The sequence below is a fragment of the Podarcis gaigeae genome (genome assembly GCF_964106915.1).
Source record: "Podarcis gaigeae genome assembly, chromosome: 11".
Classification (NCBI taxonomy): Eukaryota; Metazoa; Chordata; class Lepidosauria; order Squamata; family Lacertidae; genus Podarcis; species Podarcis gaigeae.
The window spans coordinates 55,992,411-56,017,613 of record NC_139687.1 but is presented as its reverse complement, the minus strand read 5'-3'; the positions used below and the strand labels follow the sequence as shown (position 1 = coordinate 56,017,613).

At 45.1% G+C, this 25,203-nt stretch overlaps 1 protein-coding gene across 1 annotated transcript; it reads left to right on the top strand.

Moving 5' to 3' along the window:
- Nucleotides 1-4,617: 4,617 nt before the first annotated feature.
- On the top strand, nucleotides 4,618-24,133 carry LOC310827072 (elongation factor 2-like). The gene is given in 16 exon segments (XM_083702660.1): nucleotides 4,618-4,765; nucleotides 4,768-4,850; nucleotides 8,057-8,271; nucleotides 9,981-10,162; nucleotides 11,370-11,581; nucleotides 12,597-12,778; nucleotides 13,186-13,291; nucleotides 14,243-14,356; nucleotides 14,638-14,776; nucleotides 15,429-15,624; nucleotides 15,939-16,197; nucleotides 18,712-18,819; nucleotides 20,459-20,812; nucleotides 21,368-21,550; nucleotides 22,291-22,423; nucleotides 23,764-24,133. Coding segments are annotated over 16 exon segments (2,793 nt in total). The 5' UTR covers nucleotides 4,618-4,632; the 3' UTR covers nucleotides 23,958-24,133.
- The last annotated feature ends 1,070 nt before the right edge of the window (nucleotides 24,134-25,203 follow it).

The window sequence follows — 25,203 nt, the reverse complement described above, 5'->3', positions numbered from 1 at the left end:
TCTTAAACCAAGGCATGCTTTCCCATAGCAGCGGGGGACTCAATTTACAAATGGAACACAGGAAGCAGAACATGTTCTTATTCCAAGGCAAGGTTCTTATTCCAAGGCAATGTTCACAAACCAAAACACCTACTTCTGGGTTTGCAGCATTCTTAATCCAAGTTGTTCATAAACTGAACTGTTCTTAAACCAAGGTACCACTGTATTCCTGATTTGGGTGCCAGCCAGCCAGCCAGCCATGCCCTCTTCCTGGATACTCCATTCCACACACCCCAACAATCAACATGTTGTGCCTAGTGAGCCTCACATAAAGCCCTCTGTAACAAACAAACACAAAAGCCCACAATTGTACACCAGCAAACCTTGGGGTTTCCCCTGAGCATGCCTCTCCCTTGTGCATGGATAGTGTCAGTTTTGCCAAGGTCTGGTACTCACAGAATCCAGTTTTCTGTTAGTGAAAGGGGTTGCCATACTTAATGGGACTTGTGGGCACTTTTAGAATGTGGGGGGAGTATTGTGGGCATCACGCCCTATTGTTATTTCTCTCCCCACTGTCCAGCATCATGTTGCCATGCTCCTCAGCAGATAGAAAACACACATAGATCATTTGCTTTTCCACGGAGTCTGAATAAAAGTCAGATCCAGTAGAATAAAAATGAAAAGCCTCTCAGCTTTGCATGATTGCCATCAAAGTCTGTCAAAAATATAGCATTACTGTAAAATAAAAACCACAGAAACAATGTATTTATGAGGGTGGGCATGGGTGTGCACAGTGGCGTAGCGTGGGGGTGCAGGGGGGGGCGGCTGCACTGGGCGCAACATCTGGGGGTTAGGGTTAGGGGGCGCAAATCCATGGGTTAGGGGGTGCAAATTACTTGCCTTGCCCCGGGTGCTGACAACCCACGCTACGCCACTGGGTGTGCACCCCATAATACTTCAGGAGTAGTTATGGGTCCAGAGTTAGTATCTGGGGTTGTATCTCTAACAGTGGGGCTGGAAAACTCACTTAGCTTTTGCATAGGCATTGCAGAACTTATCCACTGCTAGACTGGCAGCTGCATCTTTAGTTATCAGGTCTGTTGACAGTGATGTAAATACAGCAAACAAACTCTCCAAGATCAAAGTAGATCAAAGGACTGGTGTGCCTTGTGCACCCTCTGCTGGCTTCGCAGCCGTCTTTGAAAACGCTTCAAGAGTTGAGCGCAAAGCAAGGTTGTCTCTGAATTTGCCTCTGCAGTCCATAAGCAGCGCATGGAGAATGAATGCATGGGACTTTTAAAATTGCTGCAGTGTTCCTGAAGCCCCTGGGTAAGCTAATCCTCTTTGTTAACGGAGAAATCTGAGGGCTCCCTTGGACAAAAAACAAGGACACCAGCCAGGAATACCAGAGCAAAACAGCAGCCCATGGGCTTGGTCTACAGCAGTCACGAAATTAAAAGACGCCTGCTTCTTGGGAGAAAAGCAATGACAAACCTAGACAGCATCTTAAAAAACAGAGACATCACCTTGCCAACAAAGGTCCGTATAGTTAAAGCTATGGTTTTCCCAGTAGTGATGTATGGAAGTGAGAGCTGGACCATAAGGAAGGCTGATTGCCAAAGAATGGATGCTTTTGAGTTATGCTGCTGGAGGAGACTCTTGAGAGTTCCATGGACTGCAAGAAGATCAAACCTCTCCATTCTGAAGGAAATCAGCTTTGAGTGCTCACTGGAAGGACAGATCGTGAAGCTGAGGCTCCAAGACTTTGGCCACCTCATGAGAAGAGAAGACTCCCTGGAAAAGACCCTGATGTTGGGAAAGATGGAGGGCCCAAGGAGAAGGGGATGACAGAGGACGAGATGGTTGGATAGTGTTCTCAAAGCTCCCAGCATGAGTTTGACCAAACTGTGGGAGTCAGTGGAAGACAGAAGTGCCTGGCATGCCCTGGTCCATGGGGTCACGACTAAACAACAACAACAATCCTCATGTTACACCCCCCCCAAAAAAACTACATCACTAATATATCATGGTTACATCATGAAAGGAGAGGTCTGGTGGCAGTAATCTGAGCATCCTGGACCCTGCCCCATGGTTCTCCTTGCCCTCCACCAAACACCCATCAAGTATAACAAAAGAGATATTTACACATTTCCCTGTTTCCCAGTCAAGTCAATCACACCCTTTTGTCTTCGTCTGGGTTTGTTATTTCTGGAATGGCTACCTGTCTGGCACTCAGGTATCAGGATGCCAGGAATTATCACTCAGGCAGAGGGGCTGCTGAGTAACTGAGCTCACATGTCTATATGAATTTCTGAAGTTTTCTCTGTGAGCCAGTACATAGGTACATTTATCAGTGAATTGTTACATTTGGTATTGTACAGCAGAGGCCCTTTGAATAGATAGGATGAAACTGTGATGAAGTGTTTTGTGGGGACAAATCACAAAAGTCACAAAAGTGATTATGCTGGTTTTGGTAGTGGGCTGCATGTGCATGATACCTGCTGGAGGGGCAACCTCCTCCCAACCTATACATAAATTCCTACAACATCTTTGTTTTTGCCACTGGGGTGGGGGGAAGTATTATGCACCCAATTGTCACTGGGAAAGAAGTATCAAGCATCCAGGTCCAGCAAGCATGCCTTCCCTTCCAGTTGCTGATCATGGCTAGTTGATGTCTCTGAAGATGTGAACACAAACTGCAGTTTCCAGAATTATTGGGTGGGTGGGTGCTTTAAATCTATGGTGTAAATACAGCTTGAGTCTCCTTTTGTTCTCCACAGATGTCCAACAACTACAGGAGAGACGGGGAACTGGATCCAGCCCTTGGGTCAGACACTTATCTCAAAAACCTCCCATGAATAGGGGCCATCAAGTGCCCGTTTTGCATAGTGTTTTGCAAGTCTCCACAGTCTTTTTGCCACTGGTTCAAGACTCTTCTCTTTCAACAAGCCTTTTAAGTGGGTATTTTCATCCCTGCTTCTACCTGTGTGGGATCCGAGTTTGTTTTTATATATGGAATTGTTTCGTGTATGTTTTCGCTGCATTGTGAAATCATTCGGAGGTGTGTTTTAGGAAGCAAGTCCTAGATGAAATCATGATAAGGATTCCTGACAGTCACCTAGTACCTTCTGAGTCCCATCCACCAGTGGAAATTGGGCCAGATCTGAGTTGGGTGGGTGAAAGCTAGAAATTGGAGAAGCAGAAAGCTGAAGCCTGTGAGGGGGAGAGCAATGCCTGATCTCTGTTTGAAGCCAAGATTGTGGCTATGGGTGAAGCAAAACCCTCTTAGGCTGTTAGTGCTGTGAACCCCTCCATCAAAGGCTCAGGTTGTGGATATGTGTAAATAAACTATATATCATAAAGACACCCAAGTCTCTGCTGTGCCTCATTCCAAAGGAAACGCAAACCCTGAATGACTGCTTGGAATTGCTGGAATCTTGTGCCACGCAAGAGGTTGGGGTGGCATGCAACCGTAACAAAAAAATAACAACTCTCCCCAAAGTTTAAAGACCATAGATTGTTTAATTAGCCTAAGAGGAATGCTTTTGCCTGGCAACAGAAGTATAGCGTCCGAGTCAAGGGAAGTCATGGTACCGCTCTGTTCAGCCCTGGTAAGACCCCACCTGGAGTCCTGTGTCCAGTTCTGGGCATCACAATGTAAGAAGGGTATTGACAAGCTGGAACACGTGCAGAGCGGGTGGTGACTAAGATGTTTAAAGGTCTGGAAACCGGGCCTTACAAGGAACGGTAGAGGGTATGTTCAGGGCTTTTCTTCTAGAAAAAACGGTGCTGGTACAGCGTACACTTGATTACCCCCAGGAAAAAAAAGCACTGGGTTATGTTTAGCCTGGAAAAGAGGAGATACGATAGCCGTCTTCAAATACCTAAAGCAGTGTTCCATGGAAGATGGAGCAAGCTTGTTTTCTCCTGCTCCACAGGGTAGGATTCGAACCAATGGTTTCAAGTTAGAAGATTTGGACCAAAAAACCAGGGGAAAGCTTTCTGACAATGACAGCTGTTTGACAGTGGAACGGTCTCCCTTGGGAGGTTGTGGACTCCCCTTCCTTGAAAGTTTTTAAGCAGAGGTTGGATAGCCATCTGTTGTGCGTGATCTAGTTGATCCTGCATTGCACAGGGTTGAGCTAGACGATCCTAAGGGTCCCTTCCAAACTCTTACAATTCTATGGCATAGCTGTAAACGTTTATTTTTTTTAAAGGGAAATTCCCTTATTCTGAATAGGATTCTTCGCAAGAAAAGGGAAAAGTTGACAGCTATGTTCTGCGGTTCTGCTGGGGTAGCTCAGCCAGCAGAGTGCAAGCCTCTTAATCTCAAGGTCATGGGTTTGAGACCCCTTGTGGGCAAAAGAATCCAGCATGGCAGGGGGTTGGACTAGATGACCCTCAGGGTCCCTTCCAACATTACAATTCCACGGTGCTATGAACAGTCATTAACAGGGAGCTTCCTATGTCCCTAACATCACTTGCTTCAACGCACGCCAGGGTGTGCACCTGCTTTCACGTGCACAACGATGGGGGGGAGCGTGCATTGACAGGTTAGGGCTGGGTCTAAGCGAAGATGCCCACGGAGAAAAGGGTGGTGGGCTTTGCGAGGGAAGAAAACAAGGCCCTGGAGGACTGCGCTGCTCCGGCGCCATGGCAACGCCGGGTGCCCCTCCCTCACAGAACCGAGCGCGAGAGGCTGCGGGTCATAGACGCCGCTTCGCAGGCAAGAAGGCCGCCCCGCTCGGAGGGTCCATTCTAGGAGTCTGTGCTTTTCTCACACCCCCAGCCCACCACCGTCTTCGGCTGAGGCGGCGATTCCTGGACGGGGGAGGAGGGAGCCGGACTATCCGGAGCCATCCGTCGAAATGGTGAGCTGTTCCCGGGACGGGAAGGCTCGATACCCCGAGCGGGGAGGCCCGGGGACGTCCCCCAGGCTCCGTTTCGCGACGCGGGCGCCCTCCGTCCCCGCCACGGGCCCTTCTTCCCACCGCGCCCCCCCGTCCCCACCGCACCAGCGGCGACCATTTTCTTTTAAGGGCAGCTGCTCGCCAGGGGAGGGGGGGTGACGCCATTCTCAAGCCCCCCCCCCAGGGCGCACCTGCTGGGTTGATGCCGGTGGGGAGAAAGGGGGCGCTGGCTGAGGCGTGGGGCAGAAAAGGGGCCACGTAGGACCTCCTTATATTTCGCAAGCCGAATGGAAGCTTTATTGGGGTGGCTTCTCGCCTCCCCCCCCAATCTTTGGGCGCCTCCTCTATAGCCCATAATGCGAATTTAGGAGCTTGCCCGGGGGTAATTTTTTTTTCTGGAGGTGGGGGGTGCATGTATAAATACGGGGATGCCCTAAAAGCTGGTTGAGATTATTCATGTTTGCAAGAGCCTTGGCTCAGAGGTGGAATTTATGCAAAATCCCAAAACTTGCAATAATAATAATAATAATAATAATAATAATAATAATAATAATAATAATAATTGTCACACACACACCCTGCTGCTGAGAGCCAGAGGTCTATTGTGTAACTGTCCTATTATGCCCTCTAAAGAGGATTTCCTTCGCTCTCACGTTCTTGTATATAACATTAATAATACCAGTAATAAAGGTTTTCTTTTATAATGGGAAGAGGTTGAAGGGTCTCCCGCCTCTTGCCTGCTTATTTATATCTGCCCATATAACGAAAGGTGGTTTATTTACCTTTTTGGTTTAGGTCATTTTTTGACAGCAGCAGGAAAGGAGGTTTATTTACATTTTCATGTCCTGTTCATTATTATTTTTGACAGCCACAGGAAAGGAGAAGTGGGTATGTTTGTTTGGAGATCTGGGCTCCCTGTGCTTTCTCCTTGGGAATGTTTTTCTCCCTGGCTCCATTGTTCAGGTAGCAAGGGACTCTGTGTGTGTGTGTGTGTGTGTGTGTTTGTATACACACACTTCTTCCCTGTGTGCGTGATAGAGAACTCTGCTGCATATTCATTGCGGTGTTTTTTTCCCTGACTGGTGCCCCAGAATGCAGTGAAACAGCGCTCAAGGCAGTTTTAAGGAGTGGCAGAATCTGAGATAATGAAAGGAAAAGACTGTGTTTTTAAAAACAAATGCCTTCCATCGCTGCTGTTTTGTGTTCATTCCGTAAGGTGCCCTGGGAAGATCAGCTGTGTCTTCCAGGTGGGCACCCACATACTGCAGCAGGCACTGCAAGAATGGGTTTTCAGGGGTGCTTTTATTTATTTGGCTTGCTTCCCTTTCATCCTCCCCCCCCCCACCTCTGTGGCTTAAAATAGCAGCAGAATGTAGCAAGCATATTTAAGGAAACAGAACCGCTATCCTGCTTTCATCATTGGTGAGGAGACTGTAGGACTGCAGCTACCAATATATTGTTGGCACTCCTTCGTTGTATAGGGCAGGAGTAGCCAGTGTGGTGCCCTCTAGAAAAGAATATAAAACATTTTGTACTATAACTCCCATCAACCTGGGCTACTGACCATTCTGACTGGGAGTGATGGGAGCGATCTGGAGAGTACCACCTTGGGTATTCCTGGTATAATGCATTAAAGGGCTTCAAAGCACACGTACAACAATCATTTAAGGTAATCCAGCATGATCTCTGATAGGGAAGGGAGATGTGTCTGAGAGAAAGTTGAATGCTTGAGGCACATAGTTGTCATGGCTGAGGTGACCTGGCCTAGAGACATTTCTGGATTATGCTTATGCAACCTGATCCTGTGTGTGTCTTTAAGGAAATCCCAGTGAGTTCAATGGGACTTCCTCCCATGTACATGTCCTTAGGATTGCAGCCAGTAAACAACACCAGGACTTGCCAGGTGTTTTGTCTGGAAAGGTTTACCCTTCAAATGAACTTTAGTTGTATTTATTCCTTCATCATTTGTTAGGGTTCTTCCAGACAGGATTTTTGGTTTCTTTTTGGGATGCGTATTGAATGTGCATTCATTGAATAATAGAAACAATAAACAACTGTATGCTAAATACAACAGTAACACTAATCACATATCCAAATGAAAAGTTTTTTTGTCGTATATATCATATATTCCCAATTGATCAAATTTTGTGTTTTGTTATTCCAATAAAAACAAACCAACTCCAATTTTCTACAAACTTACTATCTTTCTATCTGCCTTCTCTTCCTCTTAAGTTCATCATTTGACCATATAGCCCATTTTCCACAGCTTAAAAGGTGGTTTAGGTTTTTTTCCAGTTGGCAAATTCTCATCCTAGCTGCCATTAATAAGAAGACTACCATTTCAGTACCTTTATTGGAAGGCCATAAGCAAGGAGTTTCCTCATTTCTAGTAAAACAGCTTCCTAGCAGGACTTTATTATGGGACATTCCCATATGGTTGGTTTTTATTTTAAAGCCAGAGGTGCTGATTTGGCACACCTGAATCTGACAAGCCATTTGGTATGGGCAAGCTTGCCAGTCCTCAAAGGGGCTGCTACTAGCCAAGACAGCAAACTGGGCAAGGGGGCACTGTCCAAAGGCTGTAACGTGAAGTTCCCATACTGCTTCATCCTTCCTTCTTGCTTCCAACTAGTTGTATGGTGCTCAATCAACCATGGTGAAGACCACTGTCAGGGCACAGGCTCGTTTTATCCTTTGTAGCATCTTGCAATTCTGTTTTCCAGTTTTGTGGCAGGTATACTACCCCTAGGACTCAGCAGGCCCCAAACGTTTCCCAGAAGCATCAGAACAGAAAGAAGGGTGGGTGGATTTAGAAAAAAAATGAGAAAGGAAAAGTGTGTCCTGTGCAGCAAAGCTGGACTTCAATGTAGGTCTTTGTCTGGAGGGAAAAACCCCAAGCTGCCGTTCCAACCCCTGCGGCTCACTACCATACATACAGGTGTTGCCTGCCCTACCATGCTCATAATAGAGAAAAGAGCAAAGTCACTTGGGCACCTTTTTTGGTCCTCCGTGGCTGCCCTCTAATCCTAGTAGCTCTGCTCAGTGTAGAGGACAAGTCAAGGCACTTAAACCTCCCCTTTGCCCTCTGTTGTTAATTTGGTGGCATGTGTTTTCTGTCTTTGTAGGGGGAAAGGCTTAGTTTTGTTTTCTTTCCTTTTCCCGCTCAGGTGAATTTCACAATAGACCAGATCCGTGCGATCATGGACAAAAAGTCCAACATCAGGAACATGTCTGTGATTGCTCATGTTGACCATGGCAAGTCCACGCTTACAGATTCATTGGTGTGTAAAGCGGGTATCATAGCTTCAGCCAGAGCTGGTGAAACACGATTTACTGACACACGGAAAGATGAGCAGGAAAGATGTATCACAATCAAGTCTACGTGAGTATTGCTGACATTGGGCAAAATGGCTTTGGCTGTTTAAAGCACAAGCCATCTGCAAATGGTGTGTTTTAAGACAATGGGCTTAAACTGGGTCTAGTTCAGTGGTTTTCCTCTTAACTGATTTAATTGTGCACATTGAAATACTGGTTGCTGGGTTTTTCTTATTATTGCTCTTATTAAATACAAAAAAATAAAGAAACTACAGAAGGGTTGGATTCCTTGCTTGCCTGTTACAATAAGTACCATAAGGAGTCTTGTGGCAACTTAGAGATTAACAGGTTTGTTGTGGCAGAAGATGTGTGGAGTGTGACCCTTAGTGTACACCCCCACCTACCCACACACCATAAATATAAGGGGCCAGAGTTACTGATACAAATCATAATGATTTTGGCACTGAATTACATGTATGTAATGACGCGAGTGGTGCTGTGGGTTAAACCACAGAGCCTAGGACTTGCCGATCAGGTCGGCGGTTTGAATCCCCGTGACAGGGTGAGCTCCCATTGCTTTGTCCCTGCTCCTGCTAACCTAGCAGTTCAAAAGCAAGTAGATAAATAGGTACCGCTCCGGCGGGAAGGTAAAACGGCGTTTCCTTGCGCTGCTCTGGTTCGCCAGAAGCGGCTTAGTCATGCTGGCCACATAACCTGGAAGCTGTACGGCGGCTCCCTCAGCCAATAAAGCGAGTTGACCGCCGCAACTCCAGAGTCGGTCACGACTGGACCTAATGGTATGGGGTCCCTTTACCTTTAATGTATAGGGAAAATGAAGGCTACAGTTTCAGGCTCATTGTATTGACCTTGAATCCATATGTTATCCAATGCCCCCCCCCCCCCATTTCAACTCAGCAATTTCAATATACATTCATACCTCATGTTGCATCCGCTTCAGGTTACCTTTTTTCATGTTGCATCCCAATCCAGAAGTAACGGAACGGGTTACTTCTGGGTTTCGCCGCATGCACAACAGTGTTGAATCGTGCTTCACGCATGTGCACAGACGCAGCACTTCAGCTTGCGTCAATTCCGTGTTACGGACGGGCCTCCGGAACGGATCCCGTCTGCAACACGAGGTTCCACTGTACTTGGTTTGATTTGGCTCTAATTAATATTTATATCCCACATCTCCAGGATGTTGTTCTTGTGGCAGTCTTAATATTTTTGCAAAATTAACAAGGAAATGAGTTTTTAAATCTCATTCATAAGCAGCTGAAAACAAAGACGTTAAAAACATAAAAACAATATCCCGTTGGCTGTGCCAGGAAACTGAATGCTTTACTAAAAAGGGAAATCTTCATTGCCCTCTGAAAACTCTCAAGAGAGTTGACCGGATGCAGCTCTCCAAAGGAAGGAATCCAATGAGGGGATGCAACCATCACTGAGACAGATCTCTGCTACCTGCACTTTCACAAATTCAGGGACCCTATGCAGTGCCTCCTTAGCTAGTCTTAATGCATGTAGGGCAGGATGAGGAATTCAACATAGTTCTTAAAACTGGACTTCCAGTTCCGTCAACCCTGGCCATTAGCCACGCTTGTTTGTGGTTGATGCCAGTTGGAATCCAACACCATCTGTATGACTGCCTTCTTGGGACATACCTCAAGCCTAAGTGCCTCAAGTTCAAAGTGTCTCAAGCCCCAGCTGTGGTGTTTATTGAAATTATGCATAAATGTAAATAGATTTTGGGGAAACCCTCCATCTCTTTTGTAGGGCCATTTCTCTCTACTACGAGCTCTCAGAAAATGATTTAGCCTTCATCAAACAATCCAAAGATGGCTCTGGCTTTCTCATTAATTTAATCGACTCCCCTGGACATGTGGATTTCTCCTCTGAAGTCACAGCAGCACTTCGTGTCACTGATGGTGCTCTTGTAGTTGTTGACTGTGTTTCAGGTAAGTGTGCTAAAACTGGGAAACTGTAATTGCTTGTGAGAAATCTGTTGTTTGTGAGGCAGCCAGTAAGAGATAGCAAGTTGTGTTTTTAGTATTTTGCAGTTCTGCTCTTATAGAATCATGAAATTGCACAGTTAGAAGGGACCCCGAGGGTGACAATCCCAGCCTTTCTACCAAGTGAGTGGAACAGGACATTGTCTCTTGCATTGCACAAGGTTTCAAAGGCATAGCATGAAGTCACAGGCAAGATCCTGCTCCTTGGGGAGGAGGAGTGACCTAGCAACCAGAGATATTTGGTTGGCTAAGAAGGCCGGTCAAAATTTGTGGGTCCCTGTTTATGTCTGAGCAGCACTTTTAAATATGTACCAGCCCCAAGTATTCTAGAAATTGGAATATGTGCTTATGTGACGTGTGGCTGATGTTTCCTCTGCCATCTGTTAAGCCCACAGGTTACAATAAAAGGAAGCTGAAAGCATAGTTCCTGCATTGTGCACACAATACAGTGTGGAGATTCAATATGGATGTGACAAGCCCAGTATCTGTCTACTCCTTAGTAGTGAAACTCACTGCGTGGCTTTGGGTAACTGAATGACTATCAACCTAAAGTACATCATGGGGTGTCGTGAGGCACTAAAATGTCGTCCTCAGCTCTTGGAAAAGAAGTGGGCTATAATGCTAGCAAACCTCTTCTAATAATTTATATAGAGTGTGCTGAGACCTTATTATAATTGAGGCTTTTAGCCTTGAGAATTTGACACACACCCTTTTAAATAAGGAAATGCTTAGCCCTTACCATTGTGAAAATGACCTTCAAAATGTGTTTGGTGGCTTCCCTGCAGCTCAGGAAGCTCAACAAAATTTCCTGTGGTCAAGGTTTCAGAATAAGCTGTGTGACTTACAAAATGTACACGAGAGTATGGAATTTCAGCAGTCTGCAAGAGCCTGAATGCTATGGGATGCAAGGTTGATGCTCTAGCAGTATTTAACAGTCTTGTCAGTTCACTAAGGTGGTAGTTAAACCTTTTAAATGAAAACAGGTAAAATCATTGGTTACCCATAGCCTCAGGTTGTTAGGCAGCAAGCCATCTTGTTGATCCTTCTCTTCACTGAGTTCTCTTGGGCTGACCTTTCTACAGTCAGTTCTGCTGCAACAGGTTTTCTCTGGAAGCAGGCTAAGCAAACACTGCCTGTCCACTTTCTCACCTAGGGGTTTGTGTGCAGACCGAGACTGTGCTCCGCCAAGCGATTGCTGAGCGTATCAAGCCAGTGCTGATGATGAACAAGATGGATCGTGCTTTGCTGGAGCTGCAGTTGGAGCCGGAAGAACTTTACCAGACCTTCCAGCGTATCGTAGAAAACGTCAATGTTATAATATCCACTTATGGAGAGGGTGAAACTGGACCCATGGGTAATATTATGGTAAAGAGGACTTACGTTGACATTGGAGTGAATCTGAAAACTATTTTTGGAAGGGTCAAATCCTGCTACACCAAGCTAGCGCAGAAGTTATTTTTCTTGCCTACCTGTGCAAAAATTGTTCACGTGAGAGCATCCTGCTTGTGGAATTTGCTGCTGCAGTTTCTCTGAGCAGCTCTTGCAAGGCTATACTATTAAACCATAGCTCCCCAAGGAATAGTATAACCTCGGGGCTCAGAAAGGCATTCCTCTGCTGAGACCTTGGAGAGCTACTGCTAGCCAGAGAAGGCACTACTGAGCTAGATAGGCCGGTACTTTGACTCAGATTAAAGCAGCTTTGAATGTCTGTTCTACTACAGAGCGCCTGTTTGAGCAGTCATTTGTGCAGGCAAAGCCATGAACACTACTGGCATTTTTTTTTTTTTTGTCTTGGTGGAAAAGCCACATCAACACCCTTGCAACTGACTTGAGTCCCTTTTAAGCAGAGGTGACTAACCTTTGGCCCTACAGATGTCATTGGACTCCAGATCGTATCATTCCTGACCATCGGCCATCTGGCTGGGGCTAATGGGTATTGAAGTCCGACAGTGTCTGGAGGGCACGTGTTTTAAAGCATAGGTGATGATTAAGCTGTGATATGGATGCCACAGATCGCTTTTCTGGACAAGATCAGGCCTACAGTCCAACCTGCCTCTTGTGCTCTACAGATCAGCAGTCAAGGCAAACCTGTAGGCCCATTCTTGGGTTCCCACCCTCCAGACCTCTCACAAAGGAGGCATGTTGAGAAGGGCAGTAAATAAGTGGGGTACAGAACACAGTGTCTTTAATTTATTGGATGCACTTTAAGCGCTTTTTGGTGGCTACTCAAGAAGTACATACTAGCCAAAATGATTTGCCCCCAGATGCTGCTCATTTTGATACAAGCCACCTAGATTTCAGTGGAATGTAGTTATGTTTAGGGTTACATTCTTGATGTGTTCCTGTGATAAAAACAGACCCTCCCTCCTTCTGTTTGTAGATTGATCCAGTCATTGGTACTGTTGGCTTTGGCTCTGGCCTGCATGGTTGGGCTTTTACTCTGAAACAGTTTGCCGAGATGTATGTAGCCAAATTTGCTGCCAAAGGGGAAAAGGCACAGCTGCCAGCAGCAGAAAGAGCCAAGAAGGTAGAAGACATGATGAAAAAGCTATGGGGAGACAAGTGAGTAAGGGAATATATATTTATGCATGGCAGTTGGTGTCACCCAGATAAGTCAGTTTAGGAATCAATCATTCCGTAGTGTGTTCTTGCATATATAATACAGTCACCTGTGGGTTTTGGTTGTTCCTCTTACAAAATCAAGATACTAAATACCTATGATAATTAAAAAGTGGTTAGGTACTGAGAAAACTAGAAATAATGTTGTCAATGTGGCTGTGACAACTGTAAGTGTATATTTGATATTTTTCTGCTTTGTAAATTAAGAAACACAGGCAGTAGGATATGGCGGGATCACTGGCGCTTTGTTTGATGAACTGAAAAGTCCAAATAAGATACCTTCTGTTTCTTTTTCAGTTCCTCAACCTTTTCACTGTATGTAAAAAAATAAGCCTTGCTTTTTCATTTAGGTATTTTGACCCGGCAAACGGAAAATTCAGTAAATCGGCAACCAACCCCGACGGAAAGAAATTGCCACGGACTTTCTGCCAACTCATCCTGGATCCTATTTTTAAGGTGAAACTGTTTGACAAAAACAGTATTATCACCTAAACTTGAGAATTATTCCCTCCCTCAATCTGCTAGGAGAACTCCCAGAAATAAGCTATTCTTCAGGATGCTAAAGAATAGAGTGAAGAATCCATGTGAAACCTCAGGCCACTTACTGCCAGCAGACAGGCTTCCCTAGTCTTGATAATACATCCCTGGAGTAAATGTATTTGTAGCAGCTAACTAAGCATTCCCCTCCCCACATCTGTGCAACACACATCAGTTAAGTTATAGAGTGTTTAACCGATGACATGAATGTGCCTTAAAGCAAACTGTTAGGGGACCAGCTTATTGACTGGTGCACTGACAAAGTGTTAAGCTTCCAGAATCATGAACCTAGCAGGATCTGCAGAATGCAAAGTGCCCTTGAGTATCGGTAGCAAGCTATAAGATATGGAAGCTGCTGTTCTGCAGCCTTGGATGGAAATCATGTTTAGCCTATGGAAGTACTGTGCATTCAGTAAACCAGGTACATAAGCCCTCTTCAAGCTGTAGAGATGCTGTGAGGATGGTTGTGCAGGCTCCACCTCAATAGCATTCTTCCCTCTGTATGAGTTGGAGGGCAAATGTTAGGAGAAGAGGCCTCCTGTAGCCAGGGTGGCTCCTGAACCCTGATTTTCCAAGGTACAGGAGACTCCTTGCTTGATGCAGTTACCTTCCAACTTTTGGTGGGCAAAGAGAATGACAATAAGGGGGTGGAGCGAATCCACTCATCCCTCCCCCCCCATGGATTACAGGTCACAGATTAAGAGCACCTGAATTAATTAAACTATGTGACAACACCTGTCTCTTAAAGTGACATAGAGGAAATTCCATTTGGCTTGACTTTCATTCAACACTCTGTTCTTGGCAGCTGATTGATGGCATGCTAGATCGATGGGGCAAACAAAATCTCTGTAACATACTTTCACTGTGTAGGTCTTCGATGCCATTATGAACTTTAAGAAGGAAGAAGCATCCAAACTGATAGAGAAACTGGACATCAAGCTGGATGCTGAAGACCGAGAAAAGGAGGGGAAGCCACTGCTCAAGGTACTTTGAAACCGTGTGTGTCCGTGTCTCGGTGTCCCTTTTGGCACAGCTTTTCTAAGCAGCACCTTCTTTGCAGACAGAAAGTTGCAAGTTCAGTCTGGGGTAACACGACAGGAAACGACCTGGGGCACTGGGGCATGGCCAGCTTTATGTATTCTTATGAGATGGGCGCTGGAAGAGTGACATCGCATTTCTGAAGAGGAACATCGCTCTTCTAATTTAGCCAAAGAAACTAAAGGGTGAAACGGTAGCTTGAGCTGTGTTCCATGTCTGCTTCCCAGGCTGTAATGCGTCGCTGGCTGCCTGCCGGAGATGCCTTACTTCAGATGATTACCATCCACTTGCCTTCCCCTGTTACAGCGCAGAAATATCGCTGTGAACTTCTGTATGAGGGACCGCCTGATGATGAAGCAGCTATGGGTAAGATGACATTAGCAATCCAAGGCAGAAAATGACTACTTTGCAAACCCTTGAAATTTCTGACTATATCTTCTTCTTTTTTTAAATTCCCCATCATTATTCACACTAGACTGTCTTCATTGGCAGATGTTGGCCTCCTCCTTTACAAATCTTTTAAGAATAGGGAGTGAGATCTGGTGGTGTAGCAGGACTTGACACCCCCAAAGGTCCTCACCTGAGCTATCTTAGACCTATTATATAAGCAGCCCTCTACCAAACACGCTTCCCATTTCATTCACCTACAGTGGTACCTCGGGTTACAAACGCTTCAGGTTACAAACTCCGCTAACCCGGAAGTAGTATCTCGGGTTGAGAACTTTGCCCCAGGATGAGAACGGAAATCGCACGCCAGGGCAGCGGGGGCCCCATTAGCAAAAGCGTGCCTCAGATTAAGAACGGACCTCCGGAATGAATTAAGTTCGTAACCCGAGGTTCCACTATATTTGGACAGACTTTTCTTTTGTCCAGTTAGTTTCCTGTGCCCACTTGATCAGGAACATCTAACTGATTTTTACGTTTCATTTTTAAAAAGGAAGGCAAATCCCCCATCATGATATCTCAGCTGTTTTCAGAACTGCCTGTGAGTCACTATCTGTGCATTGTTTTGCTGCAGGTGTTAAGAACTGTGATCCAAAGGGCCCTTTGATGATGTACATCTCCAAAATGGTCCCCACGTCTGACAAAGGTCGTTTCTATGCCTTTGGGCGGGTCTTCTCTGGCATTGTTTCCACAGGCCAGAAAGTACGAATCATGGGGCCAAACTATACCCCAGGAAAGAAAGAAGATCTCTACCTGAAGCCCATTCAAAGGTAGATGATGATAGAGTCATTTCTTTTGGAAGTTGAAGCATGCAAAAAAAAAAATCACAATGTTATAATATATGTATATTTTTGTTTTATGGGGGCGGGGAACCTGATAAGAGGCAGCAGCATTTTTATTTTTTCTGAGAATTTTTTCTTTATGGCATGCCCAATATAACTTTAGTTACTGAGAGATATGATAGACAGTTAAAAGGGCAATTAGAGAGAATACCTTTTATGTAAAAAGGTTGGGTTTTTTTCTAAAATTAAAAAAAATACTTCCGATGATAAAATAGATTGTTACCCATCCTCTGTCTTTGTAGAACCATTTTGATGATGGGTCGTTATGTTGAGCCCATTGAGGATGTACCTTGTGGCAACATTGTTGGCCTAGTTGGTGTTGACCAGTTTTTGGTGAAGACGGGCACCATTACCACCTTTGAACATGCCCACAACATGAGAGTGATGAAATTTAGTGTTAGCCCAGTTGTGCGGGTTGCAGTTGAAGCAAAAAACCCTGCCGACCTACCAAAACTAGTGGAAGGTCTAAAGCGTCTCGCCAAGTCTGACCCTATGGTCCAGGTGAGTGTTAGCTGTGACTTTGTGAATTATTGGTTTGCAGTGGAGCTTTGCTGGAGGAGAGTTTTTCGTTAATAGCATTTTTGCAAGCATGCCCCTCAAGGGAAGCAGCTATAGACTTGCTCAGAACTTGGACAGAAATTTCAAGATAAAGCAATCCAGCCCTTAAAATTTGTAGTCAGCTTATGTCTTAATATTCATTTGGCCTCTCAGTTTCTTCCACTGGAAGACTGAATAACTGCCACTTGGTCAATAGAGGGGTGGGAAGTGTGTAAGATCTAGCACATCCACAAATACTGTACCTTCCAAGAATGGGGATATTGTCAGAGTGAAAGGGTGAAATGATATCTGTGGGGAACTTGTAGTAGTGTTGCAACCAGGAAAAAAGCCTCACCACGTCATAAAAGTCAAAAACTAATGAATACAGGAGGGATTATTACCAGGTTGATTTTGCAGGGTGTGGTCTGAAGGGACATTTTGCAGCATCCCTGCTTAGGCTACTAAGCGGGTCTGGTCAGTGTCTGGATGGGAGATTGCCTGGGAACCCAGGTGCTCCAAAATAGGATGTAAACGGAAGAAATAAAACACGTTTTCCCAAATAAGTTTCTCTCACTTGCTCCAAAGTGAAGATTCAGTTGTAGAGTAACAAAATTCTCTTCAGATTTACTGGCTTTTAGGAAGCTGCCTTCTCTTAGCTGAAGAAGATTGAATTCAATCAGAGTATTGTTTCCGTAATTTTTAACTGTTGCAGAGTTTCAGCCAAAGAAGAAAACTGTGTTTTGAAATGGTTAGGGAAATTTGGGGACAACTTGGTACTAAACCTTTCCTGTCGTCATTGGTTCTTACCTTTCTCATTAACACGTGGTAAGGACAGGATGGTAGAAATTGCTGCTCCCTTTTACTACAGGTGCATCTGGAATAATATAAACAGGACAGGCAGTGACTAAGGAAGAAAGGTCCTGACTGGATGGGGAGGGCAGTGAATGCCTGTATTCAGTGGTGATGCAAAGCCATGGTGCAGGGCGGGCATTTTGAGTCCAGAGGCCAAATGTAGCCTTTTTATCTGGCCCTTGGGACTTTTTCCAGGCCCATACCCCTTAACAGCCCTATTCCATACCCTCCTTCAATATCTTTGCCTGGCTGGAATGTGTTTTTGAGCTCTGCAAATGTCTCTTGGCTGCCTGGATGGGGGGTGTGTGTTTGTAGAAACTAGCTTACTGTACAAAGGTAACATTAACCATTGGTTGCTTTGCCCACTTTTGCCTTTGGCACCAGAAAAGGTCGATCAGATGTGGCCCTTGGCCTGAAAAGAAAGGTTTCCTACCCCTTCGCATTACAGTAACTTAGCGAACCTCGGGTTTGTAAGCTTCTCCCCCAGCCAAGAAAATGTGAAGCTTCTGGGCATAACCAATTGCACCTTCCTGATTCATCCATGTATGAAGAAATTGGTTTTTACAAATCACAGTTCACAAGCCTGGACATCAAATCAAAGGTGTATGTCACTGAAATCTTTCACACGCAAGGAAATGGGGAGAGAAGCAGACAAGCTTGAGGTTTACCACAGTTCATGTTTGTTGCAACAAGCTGTATATTGGTACCTTGGTTTACGAACTTAATCTGTTCTGGAAGCTCGTTCTTAAACTGAAACCGTTCTTAAACTGAGGCACGCTTTCCCTAATGAGGCCTCCCACCGCCTGTGCCCTTCCACCGTTCAGATTCCGTTCTTAGACCGAAGTAAAGTTCTCAAACCGGGACACTATTTGCGGAGTTTGTAAACAGAATCGTTCTTAAACCAGACTGTTCTTAAACCGAGGTACCACTGTAGTTATGACTTCTGAATGTGGTCACTGTGGTGAGAGGTTATAACCATTGTGTAGAGGACAAGAACTCAAATGCAACAAACATCCATACTGCTAGTGCACTGTTGGATTTGTGCTTTTAAAGACTTCTGTACGATCCCTGAGCTCTGTAGGAATCTTTGAAATTGCAGGATGCTTTGTTGTCCAAACACATTTTTATCAGAAACAATGTTCCCCCTTCCAAGCTCTCAGGAAGGGATGTGATAACAATTCTGATAAATAAATACAAGCATATTTATAGATAGGCCTTGGTCTTGGGTAGTACTCTTTCTTGTGTTTTCAAAATTAGGAAGCATTTGTCTCCCCTTCTTCTGTGTGGTGGGGTGGCTCTGTTTGAACCTACTGCTGCACAGGCTACAGAGCATGGCATAAGTGTTAGAAGTGGTGCATTTTACCTGGCAGAACCTTGCATTTCACAGGTAGGTGCAGTGCTTGGAGGTCAGGGGTGGAAAGCACATCACAACCTAAGCCCAACTTTTCCCATGATGATTTCTGCATAACAGTTATGGAAAGCCCCAATGCTTTGATCTTTTGAAAATGGTTTGGCAGAATTGTAGCACGTTCTGCAGCATGAACTACCTGATAAGGAAATGCTGCTAGATTTTCATAACATTTTCCTCCTGAAACAACCTAATAACCAACTTTTCCTGTTCACCAGTGCATTATTGAGGAATCTGGAGAGCACATCGTTGCTGGAGCTGGTGAGCTGCATCTGGAAATTTGCCTGAAAGATCTGGAAGAGGACCATGCCTGTATTCCCATCAAGGTATGCAAACTCACATGCTGTGTGGGCAGGGTTAGAACATGTAAATGCCAGATGGACTGAGAATATGAGTTTTTAAAAATGGGAATTAGGTATTTGGATCTGGTTTTGCGCCAAAAAAATGAGACCTGTGGGTATAGGGCAGTATACAAAGTTAATAAATAAAATACAATTCAGTAGCCCAAAAATAATGAAAATTGAGTCTCTTTATATGACCTGCTTCATTTTGCTTCCAAAGGTTGGACCTCTTTTGGTGGGAGAGTGACAGGCAAAGGTAGAGGATGGGTCCGGGGGGAGAGAAAAGATGCGAAATAAGCCTGGGATTCTCAATGAGGTTAATTACTACATTAGGTCCTAGGTTTTGAACATGCTTGTTCTGCATATAAATCCCTGAGCATGAGATGCAAATGCCTATTGACTTCTAGACTGCTGCTGTGCTCTTGTGCTTCTTCTCCCAGTCATTTCAGTGTGGCTTGTGGAAATGCTTATTAACCAGCATCTAACCAGTGTACTTGCCAGCTCACCATGGCTGAGCACATCTTTTTGCTCTGGCAAAATAACAGAATCAGGAAGGCCACCACCCTTCTTCTCTGCCTGGAGAAGCATGAGGATTCTCTGCCATACCAGGCTGACTTCAGAAGTACAGATGAATGGTGGTTGTATTCCTTGATGTCACATGGAGCAAAGGTGACACCTGGAGAGCCAAGAGACTTGTGCTGCTTTCTGGGAATTTGAGGGTTAGTGCACTGGAGACAAGCTCCTGCCCCTCTCAACTCTGGAGGCAAGGGTTCGTCTTCCACAGTGGTGCAGGGTGCCGTATTCACTTGCAGAGGTGAGAGACACAGTTACAGCAAGAAACCAGAGCTGCCAAGGCGAACCTAGATTTCTTAATCAGATTATTCATTTGGATTTCACTTTATAACGGAACAGTGAGTGTGCATTAGCATTTCAAGGAAACTCAAGCCACCGCTTTTTCTAGATGACTCGTCAAAACGCGTTGCTGCTTCTGTATTGCTCAGAGCCTAGGACTTGCCGATCAGAAGGTCGGTGGTTCGAATCCCCATGACGGAGTGAGCTCCCGTTGCTCGGTCCCTGCTCCTGCCAACCTAGCAGTTCGAAAGCACGTCAAAGTGCAAGTAGATAAATAGGTACCGCTCCAGCGGGAAGGTAAATGGCGTTTCTGTGCGCTGCTCTGGTTCGCCAGAAGCGGCTCAGTCATGCTGGCCACATGTCCCGGAAGCTGTACGCCGGCTCCCTCGGCCAATAAAGTGAGATGAGCGCCGCAACCCCAGAGTCCGTCACAACTGGACCTAATGGTCAGGGGTCCCTTTACCTTTATCTTTAATTCTAGTAATTCATGCTAGAGCCTAAATCTGGCAATGAAATCTGTAAAACACTCGATGTTGCCTCTGTTGAGGATGTCTGACTGCCATATCTGGCCTGGTGTGCCATGTATCCCCATCTAGGGGCCACACATGTTATAATGAGGCTCCAATTTTGGTATGTGTAGTGGGAGACATGCTCCATCACTCTAGCTTGAAATGAACATGCGAAACAGGGTAGTAAAGGTTGATCTCAGCATAGAATGAATTTGTAAAGCGGACTCAAATTTTTTTGACACTCTTCTTTTGCAACATAACAGAAATCGGACCCGGTAGTATCTTATCGGGAGACAGTCTCTGAAGAATCGATCCAGATGTGCTTGTCCAAATCCCCCAACAAGCACAACCGGTTGTACATGAAAGCCCGCCCTTTCCCTGACGGGTTGGCAGAAGATATAGACAAAGGGGATGTCAGCTCCCGCCAAGAGCTGAAGCAACGGGCTCGGTACCTGGCCGAGAAGTACGAGTGGGATGTGTCTGAAGCACGGAAGATCTGGTGCTTTGGACCCGACGGAACAGGCCCCAACATCCTGGTGGACATCACCAAAGGGGTCCAGTACCTCAATGAAATAAAGGATAGCGTGGTCGCCGGATTCCAGTGGGCAACGAAAGAGGCAAGTCTGCCATAAAATTAGCATTTGATACGCAAGATGTTTGAAATTATTCTGTAAATTTTACAGCTGTCAGGTTCAATCCCTAATAACTCATGGCTTGTTTTAAATAAAAAGATTTGAGGTAGAACGACAAGAGAGATTCCTAGGCAGCCAGTACTGGGCTTGACAGACCTCAGTGGTATGTTTCTGTTTAGGGCTGTTCCATATGCTTTTAAGTAATTCCCCACCTGTTGCACTATGAATGGTTTCACTTGGATACAAACGGACTTAAAACACATTAAATGTTTCTGTGAAACACCACCTACTATCTTAATTTTCTTTGCTGTGCATAAGGTGTTTGATGCTAAGCTTTTTCATTATTATTTGCAAGCCTCTATAGTGGCAGGAAGACCTACCAACACTTTAATGCTCTGTAATGTTTTTCTTTATTTCTGCACAAGTAGCAACTTAACTCTTTTTTCTTTTGCCAGTTAAAACAAGTTTAAGCATTAGGATACCAACAGTACTGCAGTCAGAAGTCTTTTCCTTTCCACTTTTGACTGTTGTCTTTTGCAGGGCGTTCTGTGTGAGGAGAACATGCGGGGAGTTCGCTTTGACATCCATGATGTTACTCTCCATGCTGATGCCATCCACCGGGGTGGTGGGCAAATCATCCCAACTGCAAGGAGGGTTTTGTATGCCTCTGCCCTGACTGCCCAGCCCCGATTGATGGAACCCATCTATCTTGTAGAGATTCAGGTATGTCTCTGGACGGGTGGGTTGTCCCTGCTGAGACTTTGAAGCAGGAATCAAAACTCCTGTTTTTAGTTCTGAGATTTCACTGTCACAGTGGACTCTTGTTTTATCCCACTCCTGTTAGAACAAGAGCAGTATCGCTGGCTTCTAGGAAATTCCTCTCAACCCCCAACAGATTTCGTTTTTACAACTAGCCCTGCTTGTGCACAAATGTGCAGCTGAAGAGCCTCATTTGACATACTATGAAAGAACATGAGTTTTAAGCATGTTTCATATTAACTATCTTGGACCTTGACAGCATTGGCTGATTCCTCACTAAGGCTGCAATTCGTGCCCTGCGTACCTGGAAGTAACCCCAACTTTAGACTGGACGTGGTATGGATTGCAGCCTTCATTTAGTTTTGTCTTCCCATTTAAGTGGAGAAATCTAGTCTGCCACCAAAAAAGCAGCTAATTTGCTTAGTCAGGTGAGACTTTTGCAGCATAAAATTGAATAATGGTTTATTAATGTATATTTATTAACTACCAGTGCAAAAATGCTTTTATTCAAGATGTCACATGGAGCTGTCTTTGTATTAAGATCCTTAAGTGCTGCTCTAGTGCATTTTATTGTAAATAAAATAATTTAGTAGTATGAAATTCAAGAGGTCCTGTGTCTTATAGTTAATTGTTGATGAAAGGAGATACTGCGGACTTCCTTTGAGCTGATGGGAAAAATCTAAACAGCTGCCTTTCTTCCCTAGTGCCCAGAACAAGTGGTTGGAGGCATTTATGGTGTGCTGAATCGAAAACGTGGCCATGTTTTTGAAGAGTCCCAAGTAGCTGGGACGCCCATGTTTGTGGTCAAAGCATATCTGCCAGTTAACGAGTCTTTTGGTAAGAGATTGACTACTGATTTCATGACCTGATCAGATCCCACTGGGTGGTTCATACCATTCTTCCAGTTAAGTCACTAGTTTTTTGGGGGGACGCTGTAATACAGTGAAATAAAAACTAGCATTCTTGGCTGAAGTATTCCTGCTTTCAACTTTGCCAGGAAAAGTAGCTGCCCATAATGGAGTAGTACCTAAGCCTAAGAGGGAAAATGACCCAGAATGAATTAGCAGATATGAGAAGCTGGACATTAGAGTTAAGGAACAGTCAAATTGTATTCTGGATAGTGATACTAGAGTTAGGAAGCTGACTTGTGCTGAGTTAGACAATCGGTCCATTTAGCTCAGCAGTTCCTTCACTGACTGGCAATGGCTTGCCAAGGGTTTCAGGCTGGTGATGATTCTGAACCCTTACTTGGCAGTATCAGAGATTGAACCCAGGGCCTCCTGCATACTAAACAGATACTCCTACCACTGAGCGACAACCCTCTCTTAGGAGTAAAGAAATGCAGCGAGGAAGAGGCAGGTGTAGAAGAAGAAAGAAATTTAAGCTAGATTGAACAAGCTTTTCCTGCTGGTACAGTGGTGCCCCCCAAGACGAACGCCTCGCAAGACGGAAAACCCGCTAGACGAAAGGGTTTTGCGTTTTGGAGGCGCTTCGCAAAACGAATTTCCCTATGGGCTTCCTTCGCAAGACGAAAGCCCATAGGGAAATCTCCGGGACAGCGGGGAAGCGCAGCGCGTCTTTCCCACTGTCCTCGGAACTCCTCCGAATGCTGGCGGTGGGGCGGAGAGACCTCCTCCCCCCGCCAGGCTTCGGAAGGCTGCTCTGAAGGCTGGCGGTGGGGCTGAGAGACCTTCTCCCCGCGCCAGCCTTCGGATGGCTGTCCTGAAGACTTGCGGTGGGAGGAGGGTTTTCCTTGCCACCGCCAACTTTCAGAATGCTGTTCTGAATATTAACGTGGGGAGGAAAAACCCTCCTCCCACCGCAAGCCCCGGGAACAGAGGAGAAGCGCAGCGCGCCTTTCCCTCTGTTCCCGGACCTGTCCTGAAGGCTTGCGGTGGGGAGAAAAGCCCTTCTCCGCATCGCCAGCCCAGAAAGCGGTTTCCATAGGAACGCATTAATTGATTTTCAATGCATTCCTATGGGAAACCGTGCTTCGCAAGACGAAAAACTCGCAAGAAGAAAAAACTTGCGGAACGAATTAATTTCGTGTTGCGAGGCACCACTGTATGAATTTAGCATTGTTAATGCTGTGTCAGATAAACTTGCTAAAGGTGGCTAAGGATATCGCAAGGGGTGTTCTAGCCCCAACAAGTTACTCATTTTTTTTCATTCCATAGGTTTCACTGCTGATTTGAGATCCAATACCGGTGGCCAGGCTTTCCCACAGTGCGTCTTTGATCACTGGCAGATTTTGCCCGGAGACCCCTACGATGCTAATTCACGACCCTTTCAAGTCGTGGCTGAAACACGCAAACGCAAAGGCTTGAAGGAAGGTATTCCACCTCTGGACAACTTCCTAGACAAATTGTAACTGCAACCTCATCCAGGTTAGGGGTGCCTATTCTTAGCACTCAACTTCATCACAGAATTGGATTGCTTCACAAAGCCAGCAAAGGAGTGGGAAACTGAACAGAAAAACTCCCAAACATCTAGCAGTTATTATGTCATGTTCACCTAATGAGAAATAAAAGTATGTGTTGAACCGCTTATCTGGTGAAATTCTTGTTTCTGCAGTAAGCAGGCTTCCCCACTCCTCACTGGTATCTATTTCAAGAGCCCCATACTGATACAGAATTCATTTTGCAGAGACCTTACGACCTCTTGTTCCAAAATCACTTGAGGTCCTTTATCTTATTTGCAATTGCCCTATTACGTACAAACAGTAGCTTTAACAAATGAGAACTACTGCCCTAGAGACACGTTTGAGACTTGAGTAAAGTTCTAAACCATCTATTTGCAGAATTTCTTTTGCAAAGAGCTGTATTTCAACCCTGAAAAACGTAAGATAGAGACTTCCAATAAAAGACAGTACCTGATTTAGTGAATTTGCCTCACCTCCAGGGACCTGCAGTTACAATGCTGCAAGCTGCACAAGGACTGGGGGTCTCAAACTAGCTATTGGTCAACCTCCCCACCCCCCAAATACCAGGTTACTTTTAGTAAGTACAAATTAGCAGGCACATGAAGAGTGGCACAATGCAAAACCCATCATGTGAGCTAAGCATTGACTTTTGAGATGGCTATACAGAGCAGGATGGGATCCTTGGAGGTAAAATAGAAAAAGAAAATGATACCAGTGCTCACTGAAAGCAATAGATGGTATTCAACTTGAAGTTTGTTCACTTCAGTGAATCTACCCTGAGCAAAACTCAACAGCTAATTAATTGTTCATTAATTTAGTGGGTCTACTCTTGAGCACAGTGGTACCTTGGTTTAAGAACAGCCCGGTTTACGAACTATTCGGTTTACGAACTCTGCAAAACTGGAAGTAGTGTCCTGGTTTGCAAACTTTACCTTGGTCTAAGAATGGAAGCCGAACGGTGGAAGGGCACCAGTGGCTGGAGGCCTCATTAAGGAAAGCGTGCTTCTGTTTAAGAATGGTTTCGGTTTAAGAACGAACTTCCGGAATGGATTAAGTTTGTAAACCGATGTACCACTGTAAAACTAAATTCTACCCAATGGTTTAAGTTTTTGAAACATCTGAAGTGTAACCATTACTGGGTATCTCCTCATTCCTGCAAGCAAATGTGTCTATAAAATGGCAATAGAATATCAAG